The 20,757-nt window shown below is 48.0% G+C and overlaps 1 protein-coding gene across 1 annotated transcript in view; it reads left to right on the top strand.

Annotated features, from left to right (window-relative positions):
- Positions 1-20,630, top strand: part of SAMD13 (sterile alpha motif domain containing 13) — a 47,289-nt gene extending 26,659 nt beyond the window's left edge. Inside the window, exons 3-4 of the mRNA XM_030206727.1 lie at positions 12,861-12,972; positions 19,185-20,630. Of these exons, the coding sequence (XP_030062587.1) occupies positions 12,861-12,972; positions 19,185-19,325 (253 nt within the window). The 3' untranslated portion in view covers positions 19,326-20,630. The remainder of the gene's footprint in view (positions 1-12,860; positions 12,973-19,184) is intronic.
- The last annotated feature ends 127 nt before the right edge of the window (positions 20,631-20,757 follow it).

Consider the following 20,757-nt stretch of genomic DNA (forward strand, 5'->3'; position numbering starts at 1 on the left):
GGTTTGTGAACTCTCCCTGCAAGTCTCCAGTCAAAGCGGCGGCAGTGCAGCAGATTTTGGACAACCTGATCCACCTGGGCGCGATGGTCCCAGTGCCAGTAGATCAACTTGGCAAGGGATGTTACTCCATTTACTTTGTGGTGCCCAAGAAGGGAGGCTCTGCTCGGCCTATTCTCGACCTCAAGGGAGTCAATCAGGCCTTGAAAATACAGCACTTCCGGATGGAGACTCTCCGCTCCGTAATAGCTGCGGTGAAAAAAAGGAGAATTCCTGGCATCCTTGGACATCAAGGAAGCTTACTTACATATTCCCATCTGGCCGCCTCATCAGCGCTTCCTGCGCTTTGCAGTCCTGGGCCGACACTTCCAGTTCAGAGCCCTCCCGTTCGGGTTGGCTACTGCTCCGCGGACCTTCTCCAAAATAATGGTGGTCATCGCGGCTTACCTCCGCAAGGAAGGAGTGCAAATCCATCCCTATCTGGACGACTGGTGGATCCGAGCCCCCTCTTACGCAGAGTGTGGGAGAGCTACGGACAGGGTTATTGCTCTTCTGAGCTCCCTGGGATGGATCGTCAACTGGGAGAAAAGCCAGCTGCGCCCGACTCAGTCCCTGGAGTATCGGGGAATTCGATTCGACACCCAAGTGGGCAAAGTGTTCCTGCCAGACAACCAGGTACACCGGTTCCTAGCCTCCTCTACTCTTCGGGCTTGGGACTATGTGCAGCTGTTGGGCTCCATGACGGCCACGATGGAAGTAGTGCCCTGGGCCAGGGCCATATGAGACCACTTCAGCACTCTCTTCTGCGGCGGTGGACTCCAGTTTCAGAGGATTATGCTGTACACCTTCTCTTGGATCCAGCTGTGCACAAGGCGCTGAGTTGGTGGCTGAGGCCAGACAAGCTGTCCGCAGGAATGGCTCTCACGACCCCGGAGTGGGTTGTCGTCACGACGGACGCCTGTTTGAAGGGCTGGGGAGGCCACTGCCTGGGAAGGACAGTGCAGGGGCTCTGGTCTCCTGCAGAGGCGAAGTGGTCCATCAACCTCCTGGAACTCCGAGCCATTCGGTTGGCGCTTCTAGAGTTTCTGCCGGTACTGGGGCTGAGGCCTGTATGGGTCCTGTCGGACAATGCCACGGCTGTGGCCTATGTCAATCGCCAGGGAGATACCAGGAGCGTCCCTCTAGCCAAGGAAGCCATGAAGCTATGCCTGTGGGCGGAAGCGAATCTGGAACAGCTGTCGGCAGCCCACATTGCGGGAGTCATGAATGTCAAGGCGGACTTTCTCAGTCGCCATACTTTGGATCCCGGACAGTGGCAGCTGTCTGCTCGGGTGTTCTTGGACATCACGAAGCGCTGGGGCCAGCCGAGCCTGGATCTGATGGCGTCCTCGGCCAATTGTCAAGTGCCGCGTTTTTTCAGCAGAGGACGGGGCCCTCGCTCTCTGGGAGTCGATGCTCTTCTCCAGCAGTGGCCGGCACAGGAGCTTCTCTACGTGTTCCCGCCCTGGCCCATGATGGGCAGAATTCTAGGCCGGGTAGCACAGCATCCGGGCCGGGTGATCCTGGTGGGTCCTGATTGGCCTAGACGTCCCTGGTATGCGGACTTAATCGGGCTTTCAGTGGACGACCCTCTGAGGCTGCCAGCTGAGTGGTGCCTCTTGCATCAGGGTCCCGTGGTGATGGAGGATCCCTCCCCCTTTGGTCTTATGGCCTGGCTATTGAGCGGCAGCGTCTGAGGAAGAAAGGCTTCTCAGACAAGGTCATCACCACTATGCTGAGAGCGAGGAAGCGCTCTTCTTCTACTGCTTACGCCAGGGTTTGGCGTACTTTTGCATCGTGGTGTGAGGCAGGCTCACTTTCTCCCTTCACTGCTCCAATTTCTTCAGTGTTGGCGTTCCTGCAAGAAGATCTGGAGAAAGGCCTGTCGCTCAGTTCCCTTAAAGTCCAGGTAGCGGCTCTGGCTTGCTTCAGGGGCCGCCTGAAGGGTGCTTCCCTGGCTTCGCAGGCAGATGTGTTGCGCTTTCTCAAGGGAGTTAATCACCTGCGCCCTCCTCTGCACTCAGTGGTACCTACGTGGAATCTCAATCTAGTGCTAAGAGCCTTGCAGAAGCTGCCTTTTGAACCCTTGTCGAGGGCATCTCTGAAAGACCTGACGTTGAAAGCAGTCTTTTTGGTGGCTATCACTTCAGCCAGAAGAGTTTCCAAGCTCCAGGCTCGAGAGCCCTTTCTGCAGTTCACTGAGGCAGGAGTGTCTATTCGCACAGTGCCTTCCTTCCTGCCCAAGATTGTTTCTCGCTTCCATGTGAATCAGCAGCTCTGTCTCCCATCCTTTCGTAGGGAGGACTACCCAGAGGAGTACTCTGCTCTCAAATATCTAGATGTGAGACGAGTTATCATCAGATACTTGGAAGTGACCAATGATTTCCGGAAGTCGGATCATCTGTTTGTCCTGTTTGCAGGTCCTCGTAAGGGTCTGCAGGCTGCTAAGCCTACAGTGGCAAGATGGGTCAAGGAAGCCATTGCAGCGGCTTATGTGGCCGTGGGGAAGGTGCCGCCTATCCGGCTGAAGGCTCACTCCACTAGAGCTCAGGCGGCCTCGATGGCGGAGGCCGGGTCCGTCTCCTTGGAAGAGATTTGCAAGGCGGCAACTTGGGCATCGGCTCATACCTTCTCCAGGCATTACCGCTTGACTGTGGCTGCTCGGGCGGAGGCCCAGTTTGGAGCTTCAGTGTTGCGTTCAGGGATTTCCATGTCCCGCCCTGGGTGAGTACTGCTTCAGTACATCCCACCAGTCTATGGATTGATTGGCTTGATGATATGGAAGGTAAAATTATGTATCATACCTGATAATTTTCTTTCCATTAGTCATAGCCGATCAATCCATAGCCCCTCCCAGATATCTGTATTGTTTGTGTTCTGGTTTTCCAGTTATATTTCAGGTTCAAGTTCAGTCTTCAGTTCCTGTTCAGAAGGACTTCGTGTTCAAGTTCTTCCAATTGGAGTTTCATCGAGTTGAGACGATTTTGTGTTACAGTGAGCTGCTGCTTCCTCTCCCCCTGTTTTGACGGTGGCTGGATTGATAACTAAATTATGCCGGCGCTCCCTCCCGCTTCGTGCGGCAGTAGGGCAACTTTGCATCCCTCCCGCTTCGGCGGTGTTAGGGTAAGCCAGCTCCTCCCGCGGTTGCGGTAGCAGTAGCAGGATAAGCCAGTTCCCCCCGCGTCGGCGGGTGTGGTTTCCCGCCCACCGCCCCAGCGGTGGTGTGCTGAAATATTTCCCCTCCCCCATTTCGGCGGTGGTGAGCTGGGCAGAGTGTCCCTTTGTGGGTGTAATTCTCTAAGTGCTGAGTCCTGCGGATGGAGCTTTGATATCGACATACTGAGGAGTTTCCGGCAGCACATGACCACATATAGGGAGGCAAAAGATTGCTCTCTATCTCCACCTGCTGGTAGATGGACACAACCCACCAGTCTATGGATTGATCGGCTATGATTAGTGGAAAGGAAATTATCAGGTATGATACATAATTTTACCGTGCCTATTTCTATGGATGCATTAGCATTTAATGCGCGTAAACCATTTACACGTGTTAAAAACGCTAACGCGCCCATAGCACCGCTTAGTAACCATAGGCGTAAGTCTCATAGAGTAGCTATAGACACTTGAGGAAAATTTAGAAATCTTAAATTCATCATATACTCCAGTGTTCTACATAATACCAGCTTATCTGTCAGGCTTCTCTTATGCAAGTCTTGCAATTCTATTCTATTCTATTGGAGTCTTATGTACTGCCTGTTTTTTCCAAAAAAGATTCACAGCAGTTTACATATCAAGAAGAACTCTACAATAGAGAGAAGTAACATCTCAAAAATTAACAAAAATCAATTTAAAATAAGCAAATAGCAGCTAACACTGTTCCAAATATTGATCAAACAAATAAGTCTTTAGGACTTTCCTAAAGGAAAAATAAGAAGGTATACGTCTTAACTCTGCTGGCAACATGTTTCAAAGAGGAGAAACCTATTTTCAAAGTTCTCGCAAATCCCAGATTTCTACTAAAAGATGGAACCACAAGCAGTTCACCTAACACTTCTGAACTTAATCCAAAAACTAACTTAAAAACAACTCCGTGATTTATATTGCACTGCTGGTCGGGCAGGCAGGCACTTGCGAATGCGCGGTAGAGTGCGTCTCGCACTCCAGACAGGCAAAGTACACCCGCATTACCCACATGTGAGAATATAAGGTCTGCTCTTCTCAGAGAATACCTGCTAGAGTTAAGTATCTTTGCTTTTCTGCATTTAAGGCTTCTTTTACAAAGCCGTGCTAATGGCAAATGAGAGGAAACTCATAGGAATTGAATGGGCTTCCTCTCATTTACCGCTTGAGAATTGCTAGCATGGTTTTGTAAAAGAGGCCCTTAATGCAATATCATCTCTTCATTTTGAATGTGCGTGAAGTTGATGAGCATTTGAATGACTTTCCTGATACAGCAGAAGCAAAACATAGCTCTATTAAGGAAGGCTATTCTGTTGTTAAGAAATTGTTCTACTCTAAGTCAAATCCATTTGAATTTGATACTTAATGAGACTTTAAGCTATTTTTATCACGTTTGAAGAACAATGTTAAAAATGGACTTGTAAAGAACTAGTGTTTAGATATCATTTTCCAAAATACCTTCCTTCTGAAAGTCCACTAAAAAATCTTTATTGGAGCAAGGTCATTTATTAGTGACTTTTTTACTTCTCACGGGAACCTTTAGCCTGTTTGTACAGATAAGGCGGTATATCAAATAACAATAGACATAAACTCAAGCAATACCACATATGGGGTTGTTGTATAAAACACACACATAACATCACAACTTTACTTTTCTGCTCAAACTACACCCCTTGGAACATGTATGTTCAGATCACATAAAAATAGGCACAGAGTTCCTTGAGCATTCCTTTTACATGCATATGTGATAAGGACAAGCAGGATTCAATCCTCACGCATGGGTGATATCACTGACAGAGGCCGGTGTGAAAAACGGTAACCCAGCACAGTGGTGTGCTGGTAAATTTTTAACAACAGGCTCTCTCCTCGGTCCACCTCGGCGCCCCCCCTCCCCCCCCGTCCCCCCCTGCGCCCCCCCCCCCCCCCCCCCGTCCCACCTCTGCAGCCCCCCCCCCCCGTCCACCTCTGCCCCCCCCGTCCACTCTGCGCCCCCCCCCCCCAAAATTGCAGAGCTGGCTATAGCCAGTGGGTGGGGGGGGGGGGCAATGCATTACTCTCTCCAGGAAAAAAAAATTTAAATGATCCCAGGTTCCAATCTAATTCATGTTTAATGTGGGATAAAATGCCATAAATAAGTAAATAAATATAAACTTTTAATGTTGAGCACCTGATTCTCAAAGTGAACATATTCCAAACACTATAATGAAAATAAAATGATTTTTTCTACCTTTGTTGTCTGGTGACTGTTTTTCTGATCATGCTGGCCCAGTATCCAATTCTGCTGCTATCTGTCCTCCTAACTCCGTTTCCAGGGCTTCCTTTCCATTTATTTCTTTTACTTTCCTCCTTTCTTCTTCATTTCTGGTCCTCAGCTTCTGCCTATTTTCTTCATCCATGTGCAGTTTTTCTCCTTTCTTCCTTTTCCCTTATCTTATCTCCTTCCTCACTCTTCCTTCCCCTCCATCTATGTCCAGCATTTATTCTCTCTCCCCTCCTCTCCCCCTGCCCTCCATTCACCCATGGCCAGCGACCCTTCTCTCCCCTGCCCTCCATCCACCCATGGCCAGCAGTGACCCTCCTCTCCCCTGCCCTGCATGCACCCATGGCCAGCGACCCTTCTCTCCCCTGCCCTCCATCCACCCATGGCCAACGACCCTTCTCTCCCCTGCCCTCCATCCACCATGGCCAGCAGCTCCCTTCTCTCCCCTGCCCTCCATCCACCCATGGCCAGCAGCTCCCTTCTCTCCCCTGCCCTCCATCCACCCATGGCCAGCAGCTCCCTTCTCTCCCCTGCCCTCCATCCACCATGGCCAGCAGCTCCCTTTTCTCCCCTGCCCTCCATCCACCAATGGCCAGCAGCTCCCTTCTCTCCCCTGCCCTCCATCCACCATGGCCAGCAGCTCCCTTCTCTCCCCTGCCCTCCATCCACCCATGGCCAGCAGCTCCCTTCTCTCCCCTGCCCTCCATCCACCCATGGCCAGCAGCTCCCTTCTCTCCCCTGCCCTCCATCCACCATGGCCAGCAGCTCCCTTCTCTCCCCTGCCCTCCATCCACCCATGGCCAGCAGCTCCCTTCTCTCCCCTGCCCTCCATCCATCCATGGCCAGCAGCTCCCTTCTCTCCCCTGCCACCCCCTCCCGACTTGTTTCGCAAATTCTCCTGCTTCCTCCCTCCCTCCCTCCCGATCAGGTCCCTCACCGACCCTACCTTGGCCATCAAATTCTTTGGGGCAGGCAGTGTTGCCTGCCCGCTGCCATCGCTGACTTTCCTCCGCCGCCCAATCGCGCTTCAAAATGGCCGCCGAGACTTACAGAAGTCTCGCAAGGCCGCCTCTGGAAGTCTCGGCGGCCATTTTTAAAGCGCAAACAGGCGGCGGAAGAAAGTCAGCGATAGCAGCGGGCAGGCAACACTGCCTGCCCCGAAGAATTCGATAGTCAAGGTAGGATCGGTGAGGGACCGGATCCGGAGGGCGGAGGGAGGGAGGGAGAGCCGGCTCGCCCTTTCCAACAACCGGCTCGCAAGTCCGGCCAAAATTTAACAACCGGATCTTGCGAGCCGGAGCGAGCCGGCTCCAGCACACCACTGACCCAGCAACTTTTCTAGAAGCTTTTGACCATCTTGCTGCACATGTGCGCCTTTTCCCTCCCACCTGTTTCTGTCATATGGGATCTGCAGAAACAATTGGACCTATTTTTCCATCGTGGTTGCCTTAGGCTCCTCAAACTTATTTTCAGTAAATTCTGGAAGCTCCATCACTGTTGCATGGTCTTTCACATTTACCCAATAGTTTTTAGTCAGATTTTCATTGGACTTTGTTTTACTTCTCTTTTTCATGGCAGCTGGTGTAGGCTCTTTTTTGGAGGGTAGGTCTTAGTGGATTTAGTCAGGAAGGCAGCAAGTGCATAGAGATTCAGACCATATGCCTAAATATTTGAAAAATAGGGTGTGGATATTTAGCTGCCCACATTCAGCGTTTTAAATACTGACCGTGGTCACAAACTCCCACAGCAGCCATTTTCTGAGGGCAGCCGCAAGGGGCAGGAGTGAGTCGTCTTTGAATATCAGCAGGTAGGTTTTTAAAGATGCTTTAAATTTGGAGAAAGACTGTTCGAGAGGAGGTTTCATAAGTAGCAAACCTGAACATTATGCCTTAATTTAGATGCAAGAAAATAAAATGCTGCATACCACTCATAGTGACGACCATTCTGAAGCTCAAATAAGATTGGGGAGCATGATCCTAATAGCTCCTTTGTTGGCCAAGACAAACATGGTTTGTATTTAAATTGGACGTTTCCATCAGGAGTCCTGTGAGACTGGAGTATTTTCCAACACCGATAGTGCAATAGCAGAGTACTCTGTCACATCACAATATAGAGTCCCTAATCCTTGTAGCTTGGATATTATCTTAGGCTAATATTATCTTCCCTGAGCATGCCTTGTGTTTCACAGGTTTTGCTAACTACCAGAAATGGTTCTACTAAGAGGACTTTTGGGTTTAAATTGAAGAGGTGTGCTTTCACTTGCCTTAAACAAATACTGCTGAATACTTTCTACATCTATCAGAAGCAGGTCTCAAGTCCAACTCAGTAAGGGCTCACCTTAGTGCAATTGTCCTTTCTTGCTGATGCCCTTTATGATATTGTCAGAGCTTCGGCTAAACACATGGCAGTAGCAGTGGCGGCTCGCCGTCTTCTTTGGCTACGGCATTGGGCGGCGGACATGGCCTCTAAGCAAAGGTTGGTGAAGTTGCCCTTTCAAGGCCTTCTCCTGTTTGGTGAGGAGTTGGAGAAAATTGTGAAGGGCCTGGGTGAGGCTAAATCCCAGCGCTTGCCCGAAGATAGGCCTCGGCCTTTCTCTAAGGGTGCAGCGGTCCACTCCTCTTACAGACTTCGCTTCCGTGAAGCTCGAAGGTACCGCCTGGGGCGTTCTGCTGGGTTCACTTCTCGTGCCCGTTTTCAGCAGAGGAACTCCTTTCGTTCGGACAAACGTTCCACAGCCACTGGCTCAAGGCCTGGAGTTCAGGGGCGACCCTCTCAATGATGATGCGCCAGCCCTCTCCTCGAGTCCTGTCATCGGAGGACGTCTTTGCCGAGGAGTGGGCCAACATTTCCTCAGATCAGTGGGTCTTGGACCTGATCAGAGACGGTTACAGAATAGAATTCGACGCCCCTGTAAGAGACGTGTTTCTGGAGTCCCGATGCGGTTCTGCCGCCAAACGGGCGGCGGTAGAGGAGACTTTACAAGGTCTGATTCAGATAGGGGCTGTGTCCCCGGTACCTCCCGCCGAACACGGCTGCAGCCGCTACTCCATCTACTTTGTGGTGCTGCGAAAAGGAGGGTATTTTCGCCCTATTCTAGACTTAAAAGAATTAAACAAGTCCCTGAGAGTGCGGCATTTTCACATGGAAACCCTGCGCTCCGTCATTGCGGCGGTACAGCCAGGAGAGTTTCTCACGTCTCTGGACCTGAAAGAAGCTTACTTGCACATTCCAATTTGGCCCCCGCACCAGATGTTTCTAAGGTTTGCGGTGATGGGAAAGCATTTCCAGTTCCGGGCCTTGCCTTTTGGCCTCGCCACAGCTCCCCACACCTTTTCAAAGATTATGGTGGTAGTAGCTGCCTTTCTAAGGCGAGAGGGTATTTGGGTTCACCCGTACCTGGACGACTGGCTCATTCGAGCAAACTCTGCTGCCGAGAGTCAGCATGTAATAGCCAGAGTGGTCTCAGTACTTCAATCTCTGGGCTGGGTCGTCAATTTGGCCAAAGGTCACCTGACCCCCTCGCAGTCTCTAGAATATTTGGGGGCCAGGTTCGACACAGCCTCGGGGTATGTGTACCTACCTGGGCAAAGGCGGTGCAAGCTTCAGAATCAGGTCCGTCTGCTCCTGAGGATGCCCCGCCCGCGAGCTTGGGACATTGTCCAGCTGCTTGGATCGATGACGGCCACCATGGAACTGGTGCCCTGGGCGAGAGCGCACCTGAGACCTCTACAGTATGCTCTACTCCAAAGGTGGTCTCCAGTATCTCATGATTACCAATGCAGACTCTCTTGGCTCCCTGCGGCCCAACTCAGCATGGAGTGGTGGCTCTCGGACAGCATGCTGCGGCGAGGAATGCCGCTGGCACTCTCCGATTGGTGCCTAGTGGTGACAGATGCCAGTCTGAAAGGCTGGGGCGCACATTGCAAGGGGAAGCATGCCCAGGGTCTATGGACACCCGAGGAGTCGGAGTGGTCCATCAACCGCCTAGAGTTGAAAGCGGTGTTTCAGGCGCTTCTGGCCTTTCAAGTGACCCTGGAAGGATTGGCTGTCAGAGTGATGTCGGACAACACAACAGCAGTGGCCTACATAAATCGACAAGGCGGCACTCAGTGCAGAGCTCTAGCTGCGCAGGCTGAACAAATTTGCCACTGGGCCGAGCTGCATCTACAGTTTCTGTCGGCAGCTCACATTGCAGGTCAGAGCAACATGCAAGCCGATTATCTAAGCAGGCATCAGATCGATCCAGCGGAGTGGGAACTTGCAGACGAAGTGTTCCTGCAGATATGTGCCAAGTGGGGCAAGCCCGTGATGGATCTAATGGCGACAAGCTCCAATGCCAAAGTCCCGTGCTTCTTCAGCAGACGGAGAGATCCTCGCGGGGCTGGGTTGGATACCTTGGCTCAACCCTGGCCTCCGGGCCTACTGTATGTGTTCCCTCCGTGGCCCTTGATAGGGCGAGTGCTCCTGCGGATTTGGCTGCATCCAGAAGAAGTGGTTCTCGTCACCCCGGATTGTCCCAGGAGGCCTTGGTATGCGGACCTCCGACAGATGCTTGTAGAGGATCCCCTTCAGTTACCTCTGGTTCCCAACCTGTTGTCACAGGGTCCGGTGACCATGGAGGACGCCGGCCGATTTGGTCTTAAGGCCTGGCGATTGAGAGGGCGCAATTGAGAGGCAGAGGCTATTCCAATAAAGTAATTACCACTCTCCTGCAAGCCCGCAAGCGTTCCACTTCCGTGGCTTATGCCAGGATTTGGCGCCAGTTTGAAGTGTGGTGTGCTTCCAGAGAGATCACACCCCTGCAGGCTCCTGTCTCGCCGATTCTGGACTTTTTGCAGGATGGGGTACAAAAAGGCTTGGCCTATAATTCCCTGCGGGTGCAAGTGGCAGCATTGGCCTCCCTGCTTGGCAAGGTTGAAGGCGTGTCTTTAGCTGCTCATCCGGATGTGGCACGGTTTCTTAGAGGGGTGCTTCGGCTCCGTCCTCCCGTGCGTTCACCTTGTCCAGCTTGGAACCTGGGGCTAGTGCTGAAGGCCCTTCAGGGTGCTCCCTTTGAACCGCTTCGGCGTCCTTCAGAGAAAGATTTGACACTGAAGGCCGTCTTTTTAGTGGCCATTACTTCGGCGAGACGGGTGTCAGAGCTCCAGGCGCTGTCCTGTAGAGACCCTTTTCTGCAGTTTTCAGAGTCCGGGGTCACGGTTCGGACCGTGCCTTCCTTCTTGCCTAAGGTGGTTTCAGCGTTTCACCTAAACCAACCTATTTTCTTGCCCTCCTTTGTCGAGGAGGAGTTTCCAGAATCTTTTGGGCAATTGCACCTGTTGGACGTGCGCAGGACTCTGCTGCAATATCAGCGAGTTACTAACTCTTTCAGAACCTCTGATCATCTGTTTGTTTTGCTATCAGGTCCTCGCAGAGGGTCTCCAGCGTCTAAAGCCACTATTGCCCGCTGGCTTAAAGAATCTATCTTTTCAGCTTATTTGCTTGCCGGCCGGCCTCCGCCTGATGCCTTTAAGGCGCATTCCACTAGAGGAATTTCCTCTTCTTGGGCTGAAACTGGAGCACTCTCTCTTCAAGAGATTTGTAGTGCAGCAACATGGGCTTCTAGGCTCTCTTTTGCCCGACATTACAGGCTGGATGTGGCTGCCAGGAGGGACGCACATTTTGGAGCGCAAGTGCTGGCGCGTGGTGTGGCTTGTTCCCACCCTATCTAGGGATTGCTTTGATACATCCCATCTGTAATGGCTGCATCTGCTTGATGACAAGGAAGGGAAAATTAGGTTCTTACCATGATAATTTTCTTTCCTTTAGTCATAGCAGATGCAGCCATGATCCCTCCCTGTCTGATGCTATCTGCTGTAAATCTATTTCAGGTTCTGTTCGTGTTTCCTGGAGATTCCGTCCTTGGGAGAAAGTCGGAAAACAGTCTTCAGGATTCTTGTTCAATTAAAGGAGGATGACTTAATTCCCTCCAGTTTCATGTTTTGGAGGATGAGTTTATTCCCTCCGGGAGGATGAGTTTATTCCCTCCAGTTATGTCTCAGTGGAGGATGAGTTTATGCCCTCCGGGAGGATGTTTCATTCCCTCCATTCTGAGTTAATGCCCTTTGTTGTAGGGCCATCGTTCGCTGTGAGGAAAGCTTATGTTATTCCCATTGCGGTTTGCTATACTGCTTTGGAAGCTTCAAATACTGAAGAGAGGCAGTGAAGCAAGCTGGTATGAGGCACTGAAAAAAGTGTGCTCTCTATCTCCCTCTGCTGGTTGATGGACACAACCCATCTGTAATGGCTGCATCTGCTATGACTAAAGGAAAGAAAATTATCACGGTAAGAACCTAATTTTCCCATCCCATTACTGCCTCTAGAGCGATACTAGGTTTGGCTAGAATCCAACTCCATCCCCCATAGGCCCTTTTCTTTCAGTTCCAAGCTGCCTTCCATAAATAAATAAATAGTGATCTCTTACTACCCAAAATATTGGTGTCTGCCTGTTGCAGCAACACTGGTTCTTTTCCCTGTTGAAGGCAGCTTGTAGTTGAAGGGAGTCCTTTGCACGAGGTTTCATAATGCTACTTGTCCTTGGCGAAAACAGTTACTTACCTGTAGCAGATGTTCTCTGAGGACAGCAGGATTTGAATCCTCACAGCCCTCCCACTTTCCCAATGAGTTATATTCCTCTAGCTAGTAATGGATTGAAGAGCAACAGCAGCAGGCAGGAACAGGCATGCATGTGCAGTGAAACAGCCAAAACACATCTAGAAAATTTGTTGGGTACCATTTCCCATACCAGGCTTCATCAGTGATGTCACCCATGTGTGAGCATTCAAATCCTACTGTCCTTGGAGAAGCTGTGCTACAGATAAGTAATTTTGTTTTATAAAACCTCTTTTCTGCATGTAATATAAGCATTATGTGCATAAGACCCTTTATCATATTACCTCCAAAATAAGCAGTAAATTTAAGGCTTTAGCTTGAATGAACTAGCATATTCATTAAAAGGAGACCAAATTGTTATAAATAAATCATACTCTCCATCCATCCCTCCTCAAGAGTTGCTGTTATTTTTTCCAGTGTCATTAATTCTCCAGGTTTAAATATCTATTCCTTAAAAGAAGTGCTAGCATGTGACTTCCAGTATAATCCTGGTTGCCAGCTGGTTCCTTGCAGTGTCACCACAGGCAGCAGCTCCGGTCTCTAGAAAGCTGATAGCTGGGTGCTGCTAGGGGTGGTGGTTCAAATATACCTAGAGCAGTGACTCAGCCAGGCTATGCACCATGGCTTACCCTGGATATGCACAGATTGACGCACAGCATGTATACTGCTATGTCTTGTCTTGTCTTGTGTATAGCTATGCATGGTAATACTGTGTCTGGATTTGGATTCACAGCTCAGTAGAGAATGGAAGGCCTCCAGACCCTGCGGACTGGGCTGTTGTGGATGTTGTCAATTACTTTCGATCTGCAGGATTTGAGGAACAAGCTATTGCTTTTCAGGAGCAGGTAAATTTATGTGAGAAATGTCCATTGTTGCCACACACACAGTACATATTTTAAAGCCATTTCAGTGAGTAAAGCAGTGTTTTATGCACGGAAATAGGTGCTCCTAAAATTGTGTATCTGATTGTGGGTACACTTACTTGTGTATGCATAACTTTACCTGAACTGAGTGGAAGTGTTTTTGGAGGGGTTTTCTTGTAAATTCATACAGAAAAATTGTGTGTGCCAAAGAGATGGTGTAAATGCATGCACATAAATTTCTTGGGGTAATTCTTAATATGGAAGTGTTGGTACCCGAGAGGATAAGAAAAGAGGGAACTGAGACCACGGGTTCCAGAGACTGGAGCACACAATGTCTTTAATTAAAATAAAGTTTATTTAAAAATCACAAAAGACTCAACACAACATTATGTTTTGGCCGGAGGCCTGCATCAGGAGTCTGTAGACAACTTCAAAACAAGATCACCAAATTGTACACACATACTTTTCCCTTTTTTATCTATCTACCTGTGTTCAATTATAAATTACCCCTGTGATGGCTAATTTTATAGTAAGATGTACAGAAAGGTGTCTGTTTGATCAAGGCTACATAGGCACCTATGTGCTTTTTATAGCATAGGCTCCCAGATCCAGCCCCACTAGATCTAAAATGCTCTGAAGATGGTATGAATTTGTGTGTGTACTCAAAACCAGGGCAATTCTGTAAATTATGTGCTAAGACTTGCACACTAATTTCACGTGTAATTTATTAGAATAATGGCATATACGTGCATATTTGTGTACTTAAATGCCAAAATTCCATCAAAATGCTGTTCTGTAAATGCACATGTATCTCACATAGCATGTACTTACAGGTGGGTGTGCACATAGGCAGAGTATGGATAGCACCCGCAGACCAGGTGTAACTTAATACTTTGTTGCATGCGTATTGGCATACTGCCTGTGCCAGTTCTGTGGCTGGCATAAGTGTTTACACCTAACTGATAGGTGTATATTTTCCCTGTTAGGCTAATATTCTATAAAGAAAAGCAGGTGCCTATGTTCCTTTTATAAAATAGGGCTCCTACCAGGTGCCCAGTTATAGAACTTCCTCCAATGTGTGTAAGTGTATTTTATGTACATCATAACTCCGCCTACTTTCCATCCAGTCTCATAGATCACATAAAAGTGGGTGCACTTGTACCTGCACATACCTTTTACACACATACGCAGTTGCACAATTTTATAAAAGCCCTGGTCTAAGTAGAAAACAGACTTTACATGCAGAAAAAGCTTTTAAAAATTAACCCCTTAATGTTTAGCAGTTGGAGAAGTATAAGACTGGACTTCAGTGAGTTGCAAACGTCCTTGGGATACATGTGCACAAATGGGATTATTTTAGATGGTCATGTGATGCCATTGTACAGAATCCAGGCGATCTTATTTATCAGTGTGATTAATATTACGGATGGGCAACCAAAAAGGTTTTGTAGTGGCTTTTATTTTCCACTCTGGAGCGAAAATTGTCAAGTGCACACTCATTTTTTAAAGAGAGTGAACTTTTCCTATATAATAATTCTCACCACCAATGTTCTAATGTGGGACTGCCTTTGTCCGTGGCTCCTGGAGTTGCTGAGCTAGGCTCCGTAGCCAGGATGATGTCACTCACAGCTGATTCCAAGGCAAGGGGAGGAGTAGGGAAACACGCGGAGTGTGTTTCCCTACTCCTTCCCCTGCCTGGGAATCAGCTGTCAGTGCGCCGCTCCCTGCCACTTCGGAGCAAGTGGCAGGGAGCGGCACATCAAAAATCTACAAGCACGGAAACAAAGAAACCCCCCCCCTCGGCGCATCACCCAAGCCCCCCCCCTCAGCACATCAAACGGCCCCCCCCCACAGCCACCCATCTCCACCAACCCCCCCTCACCCCCCCTGCAACCACCAATGTCCAGTGACCCTTCTCTCCCCTGCCCCCCTCCAGCCACTCATGTCCAGCGGCGACCCTGCTCTCCCCCTGCCCCCCCCCTCCAGCCACCCATGTCCAGTGACCCTGCTCTCTCACCTGCCCCTCCTTCATCCACCCAGGGTGTGTTTAACGAAATCTTCAGGGCAGGCAGAAAAGATCCACGTTCCTGCCTGCCTGCTGCTGGCGCTGATGCTCCCCCGATGCCGGATCGCTGTTCAAAATGGCCGCCAATAATTACAAGGGCGGCCTCCAAGACTTCAACAGAAGTCTCGGCAGCCATTTCAGCGATCCGGCAGCGGGGTAGCGCCAGCAGCGGGCAGGCAGGAATATGGATCTTTCCTGCCTGCCACGAAGATTTCGTTAAACATAACCTGGGTGGATGAAGGAGGGGCAGGTGAGAGAGCAGGGTCGCTGGACATGGGCGGCTGGAGGGGGGGCAGGGGGAGAGCAGGGTCGCTGGGCATGGGTGGCTGCAGGGGGAGAGGAGGGTCACAGGACATGGGTGGCTGCAGGGGGGCAGGGGAGAGGAGGGTCGGTAGGCATGGGTGGCTGGGGAGGGGAGGGTCGCTGGACATGGGTGGCGGCAGGGGGGTAAGGAGGGTCCTAAGACCAGAAAGGTGAGGGTGGAAGGGGGGGTCTCAGACCATAAAGGGAGGGGGAGGGGGTGCACACTCACTCTCACTCACTCTCTGTCTATCACAAACACTGTTTCTGACACACTCTCTGTCTATCACACTCTACACCTCTCACACACACTCTCTCTCTCTCTCTCTCTCAAACATACACTCCGAGGAAAACCTTGCTAGCGCCCGTTTCATTTCTGACAGAAACGGGCCTTTTTTACTAGTCTTAAATAAAGCTCACCGGTATGAAAGAGGGCGAACTCTTCTCATCGAGTGCAGACTTTTCCTAGTAGTGTGCACATACTTGAACCATCAGAAAGAGTGCACACTTTTTTAAAGAAGAATGTGAACTCTCTGTACATAGTTTTCATTCTTGAAAAGTGCGCTTTTTTAAACATAACCCCGGGATTCTATATGTTGCGCCAAGATTTCTGTCCAGAAATCGAAGCGTATTCTATAATAATATAATAAGCTAATTGGTTAACAAGCTAATCAGCAAGTTGATGACTGGATGTTAGCAACCAATTAGCACTAATTGGCATGAATTATAGTTTACGTTCAGAACTGTAAGAATATTCTGTAATGTGGTACGTGTAAATTTTAAGTCGTGTAGTTGAAAAGTGGGCGTGGAATGGGTAGGTCATGGGCATTTCTGAAATCTATGCATGTGGTTACAGAATACACCCAGTCTGTGCATTATTTAGGCATCAGGATTTACACTGTTTTACTTGGCATAACTGCCCATGATTAAATTTAGTCACATGGAGCAGCGCTCGGCGTATTCTATGTACCACATGGAAATTTAGGCATGCTTTATAAAGTATGCTTAAATTAAGGCGTACTTTATAGAATAGGCTTAGGCAAATTTCATTTCTGCACTGTTTTGTTAGGCATGATGTATAGAATCTAGCCCACTGGACTAGTTTCTATATATGATGCCGTAAGCGGTATTCTATAAGCCATGCTTAAAGTTTGGCACAGTTTGTAGAATAATCTCGGGCCCTTGCTGATTTCTTACACTTTAAGTTCATGCTGACCTCCTTCCAATCTGCTCTTTTACGTGCCAAACAGGATTATTATATCCAACTGACCAACTCTCTTGGCTCTAATCCTCGACTTCTCTTCACCACATTGAACTCTCTCCTCAAGGTGCCCCCTCCCCCAACTCCCCCTTCATTATCTCCTCAGACCCTTGCTGAATTCTTTCACAACAAGGTTCAAAAGATAAACCTTGCTTTCTCTACCTCACCACCTCTCCCTCCACTAGTCCGTTCCCCTCTCTCTCCTTCCCCTCATTCCCTTTCCTCCTTTCCTGAAGTTACTATTGAGGAAACTACACTTCTCCTTTCTTCCTCAAAATGTACCACCTGTTCCTCTGATCCCATTCCCACCCACCTTCTTAATGCCATCTCTCCTACTCTTATTCCTTTTATCTGTCACATTCTCAACCTCTCACTTTCCACTGCAACTGTCCCTGCTGCCTTTAAACATGCTGTGGTCACACCTCTCCTTAAGAAGCTTTCACTTGACCCTACTTGTCCCTCTAATTACCGACCCATCTCCCTCCTTCCTTTTCTCTCCAAATTACTTGAGCGTGCTGTTCACCGCCGCTGCCTTGATTTTCTCTCCTCACATGATATTCTTGACCCATTACAATCTGGTTTTCGCCCTCTCCACTCAACCGAAACTGCGCTTACTAAAGTCTCCAATTACCTATTACTGGCTAAATCCAGAGGTCAATATTCCATCCTCATTCTTCTTGATCTTTCCGCTGCTTTTGACACTGTCGATCACAGCATACTTCTCGATACCCTGTCCTCACTTGGATTCCAGGGCTCTGTCCTTTCCTGGTTCTCTTCCTACCTCTCCCTCCGCACCTTTAGTGTTCACTCTGGTGGATCCTCTTCTACTTCTATCCCTCTGCCTGTCGGCGTACCTCAGGGTTCTGTTCTTGGGCCCCTCCTCTTTTCTATCTACACTTCTTCCCTTGGTTCATTAATCTCATCCCATGGCTTTTCCTACCATCTCTATGCTGATGACTCCCAAATCTACCTTTCTACCCCTGATATCTCACCTTGCATCCAAACCAAAGTTTCAGCGTGCTTGTCTGACATTGCTGCCTGGATGTCTCAACGCCACCTGAAATTAAATATGACCAAAACTGAGCTTCTCATTTTCCCCCCCAAACCCACCTCCCCGCTCCCCCCGTTTTCTATTTCTGTTGATGGCTCTCTCATTCTCCCTGTCTCCTCAGCTCGAAACCTTGGGGTCATCTTTGACTCTTCTCTCTCCTTCTCTGCTCATATCCAGCAGACCGCCAAGACCTGTCGTTTCTTTCTTTACAACATCCGTAAAATCCGCCCCTTTCTTTCCGAGCACTCTACCAAAACCCTCATCCACACCCTTGTCACCTCTCGTTTAGACTACTGCAATCTGCTTCTTGCTGGCCTCCCACTTAGTCACCTCTCCCCTCTCCAGTCGGTTCAAAACTCTGCTGCCCGTCTCATCTTCCGCCAGGGTCGCTTTACTCATACTACCCCTCTCCTCAAGACCCTTCACTGGCTCCCTATCCGTTTTCGCATCCTGTTCAAACTTCTTCTACTAACCTATAAATGTATTCACTCTGCTGCTCCCCAGTATCTCTCCACACTCGTCCTTCCCTACACCCCTTCCCGTGCACTCCGCTCCATGGATAAATCCTTCTTATCTGTTCCCTTCTCCACTACTGCCAACTCCAGACTTCGCGCCTTCTGTCTCGCTGCACCCTACGCCTGGAATAAACTTCCTGAGCCCCTACGTCTTGCCTCATCCTTGGCCACCTTTAAATCTAGACTGAAAGCCCACCTCTTTAACATTGCTTTTGACTCGTAACCACTCGCCTCCACCTACCCTCCTCTCTTCCTTCCCGTTCACATTAATTGATTTGATTTGCTTACTTTATTTATTTTTTGTCTATTAGATTGTAAGCTCTTTGAGCAGGGACTGTCTTTCTTCTATGTTTGTGCAGCGCTGCGTATGCCTTGTAGCGCTATAGAAATGCTAAATAGTAGTAGTAGTAGTAGTAATAATGCTTAAGCGGAAAGGTCATGTGTTAATTTAGGTGCCACCATTTGCAGCAATGAAAATGTGGTGCAAATGCCCATGCCTAAATTTGCGCACAGGGCACCATTACTCTATAATTATGCACGTAATTCAAAACCATGTCCCTAAATGCGCATGACCCTCCAATTTCCATGTGTAAATTTTAGGCACATAAGTCCCAATTAAAACTAATTAGTGCCAATAATTTTTAAGCCAATTATGGGCACAAATTGGCTTGTTCTATTAAATTGCATGCACAAATCGTTAGTGTGCCTAAATTTGCACATGCAATTTTTGGCAACTTTTATAGAATCAATAAATTTGGGGGGGGGGGTCCTTGTTTTTCATCAGAGAAATTACTGTGCTCCATATGAATGCCTCAATTATTTTTATTTAGACCCTTTAATCTAAACTGCATTTGATCAGTATACAAGTGTCCTAAGGTTACAATTCATAGAAGGTGGGCCAGTAAAGTTTCACTTAGGGGTGGGGTGGGGGGAGGGGAAGCACAGGGCAACGTTTTGAATGATGTGCATTTTGTTTAGACCAACTTTTGATCTCTCTTGTAGGAGATTGATGGCAAATCTTTGCTGCTTATGACAAGAAGTGATGTCTTGACTGGACTTTCGTTAAAATTAGGTCCTGCCCTCAAAATCTATGAGTATCATGTAAAACCTCTACAGACGCAACACCTGAAGAACTCTTCCTAGGACTTGGGCATATTGAGGTGGTATGCCTCAAGTAACATAAACAATTTGGTTTCTTATGATGGAAATTCATTAAAAAAAAAGTGGGGACTGTATATTGAGATTTAAACCAAATGAAAGTTTATATCCTATTGGATAGATTAGGTAATAGACTTCAACATAAGAGAAATTTTTATGGTTCTTGTTTTATAATAACTTTCCTTCAAGGTTTGCTTATCAAATGATGATAGGATCATGCCTGTAAGAAGTGAAAGTTGAAGATATAAAACACAAGATTTTGGTAGGAGGTTACATTTTTTAAATCTGTGAGGAAATGTACTCCAAAGAAACTTAGCACAACTTTTTTTTCTTTTCCCTAAAAGGGACCTCTTTTGAGAACTCTGCACCTTGCTATGTGTGTTACTGAGATGAGACAGCAGGCTGCTCTGTTACATTTGTTTCCCACCTGAAGGTTTATTAGGTGGGGTGGATGGCAATGCTTGGAGACACACAGGTATTATCCCATCACATGTGCTTCTGCTGGAGAGAGAGGCCTCCTCGTGCAGTTTGTACATCTTTGACACAGTCAACATTTCCACCAAGGCCTAAAAGCAGTTCTGTAAATCTTAGTTATTTTAAAGCAGCTTCCATTGTAGTTCAAAAAAAATACAAAAAACATGTTTTTTTCGTATTGTTGTTTATATTTATAACAACTTGTGACTGAACAAAGACATTTGCTGAACGTGATTTAAAAAAAAAAAAAGACTTGATTCTTGTATACATTTTTATCTTGTGGTCTGGGTAGTAAAGAGTGACCTTTTGATGTGCTGTTTGGTTCATTCTTTTGTATACTTCAGAGAAATTGAAAAGACAGCTTGTGTCTTGTGGAACCTCTATTAAACAAGAGGTCTGGCTTCCTGAACTGTTCTCTACTGGCACAGACACCTTTTTCAATTACTGTGAAGAGCTCTTGCACTATAGTGAAGTGATGGCTCCAGCATTTATAGAACATGATTTTAGAGATGTGATTTTATGATTCCCATCTCAAAATGTTCTGGAGCTCATGGTCCTATGTTTCCCATTGACCAGACAATTAGAAATGCCAGGTACTTTGGACTTTGTAGAGCACAAGTACTACCAAACCAAACTGTGCTGGTGGTGGATCTGTCGGTCCACTTTACATGTAGAAAAATGAGTACTGTATTTAACTGCAGTTTGCTTGGGATCACTTTGCTAACTGTGGTTGTTTTAGTTACAATTAAAGACGGGCTTTTTCATTTTGTTTTTTACATGAGCAATAGTGAACAGGGTTGTATAAAATGCCAGATGGCTTTACATTTTCTTAATCTTTTTCTTACCCATTGCTGTTGTGTTTGTTTCTTTTAATAAACCTCTTCAAAGTGTGACAGGCTGCTGTGTTCCTATTTTTCTTAGGGCAGAGGTGGGAATAAGAAAA

Source organism: Microcaecilia unicolor, chromosome 6 (genome assembly GCF_901765095.1).
Source record: "Microcaecilia unicolor chromosome 6, aMicUni1.1, whole genome shotgun sequence".
Classification (NCBI taxonomy): domain Eukaryota; kingdom Metazoa; phylum Chordata; class Amphibia; order Gymnophiona; family Siphonopidae; genus Microcaecilia; species Microcaecilia unicolor.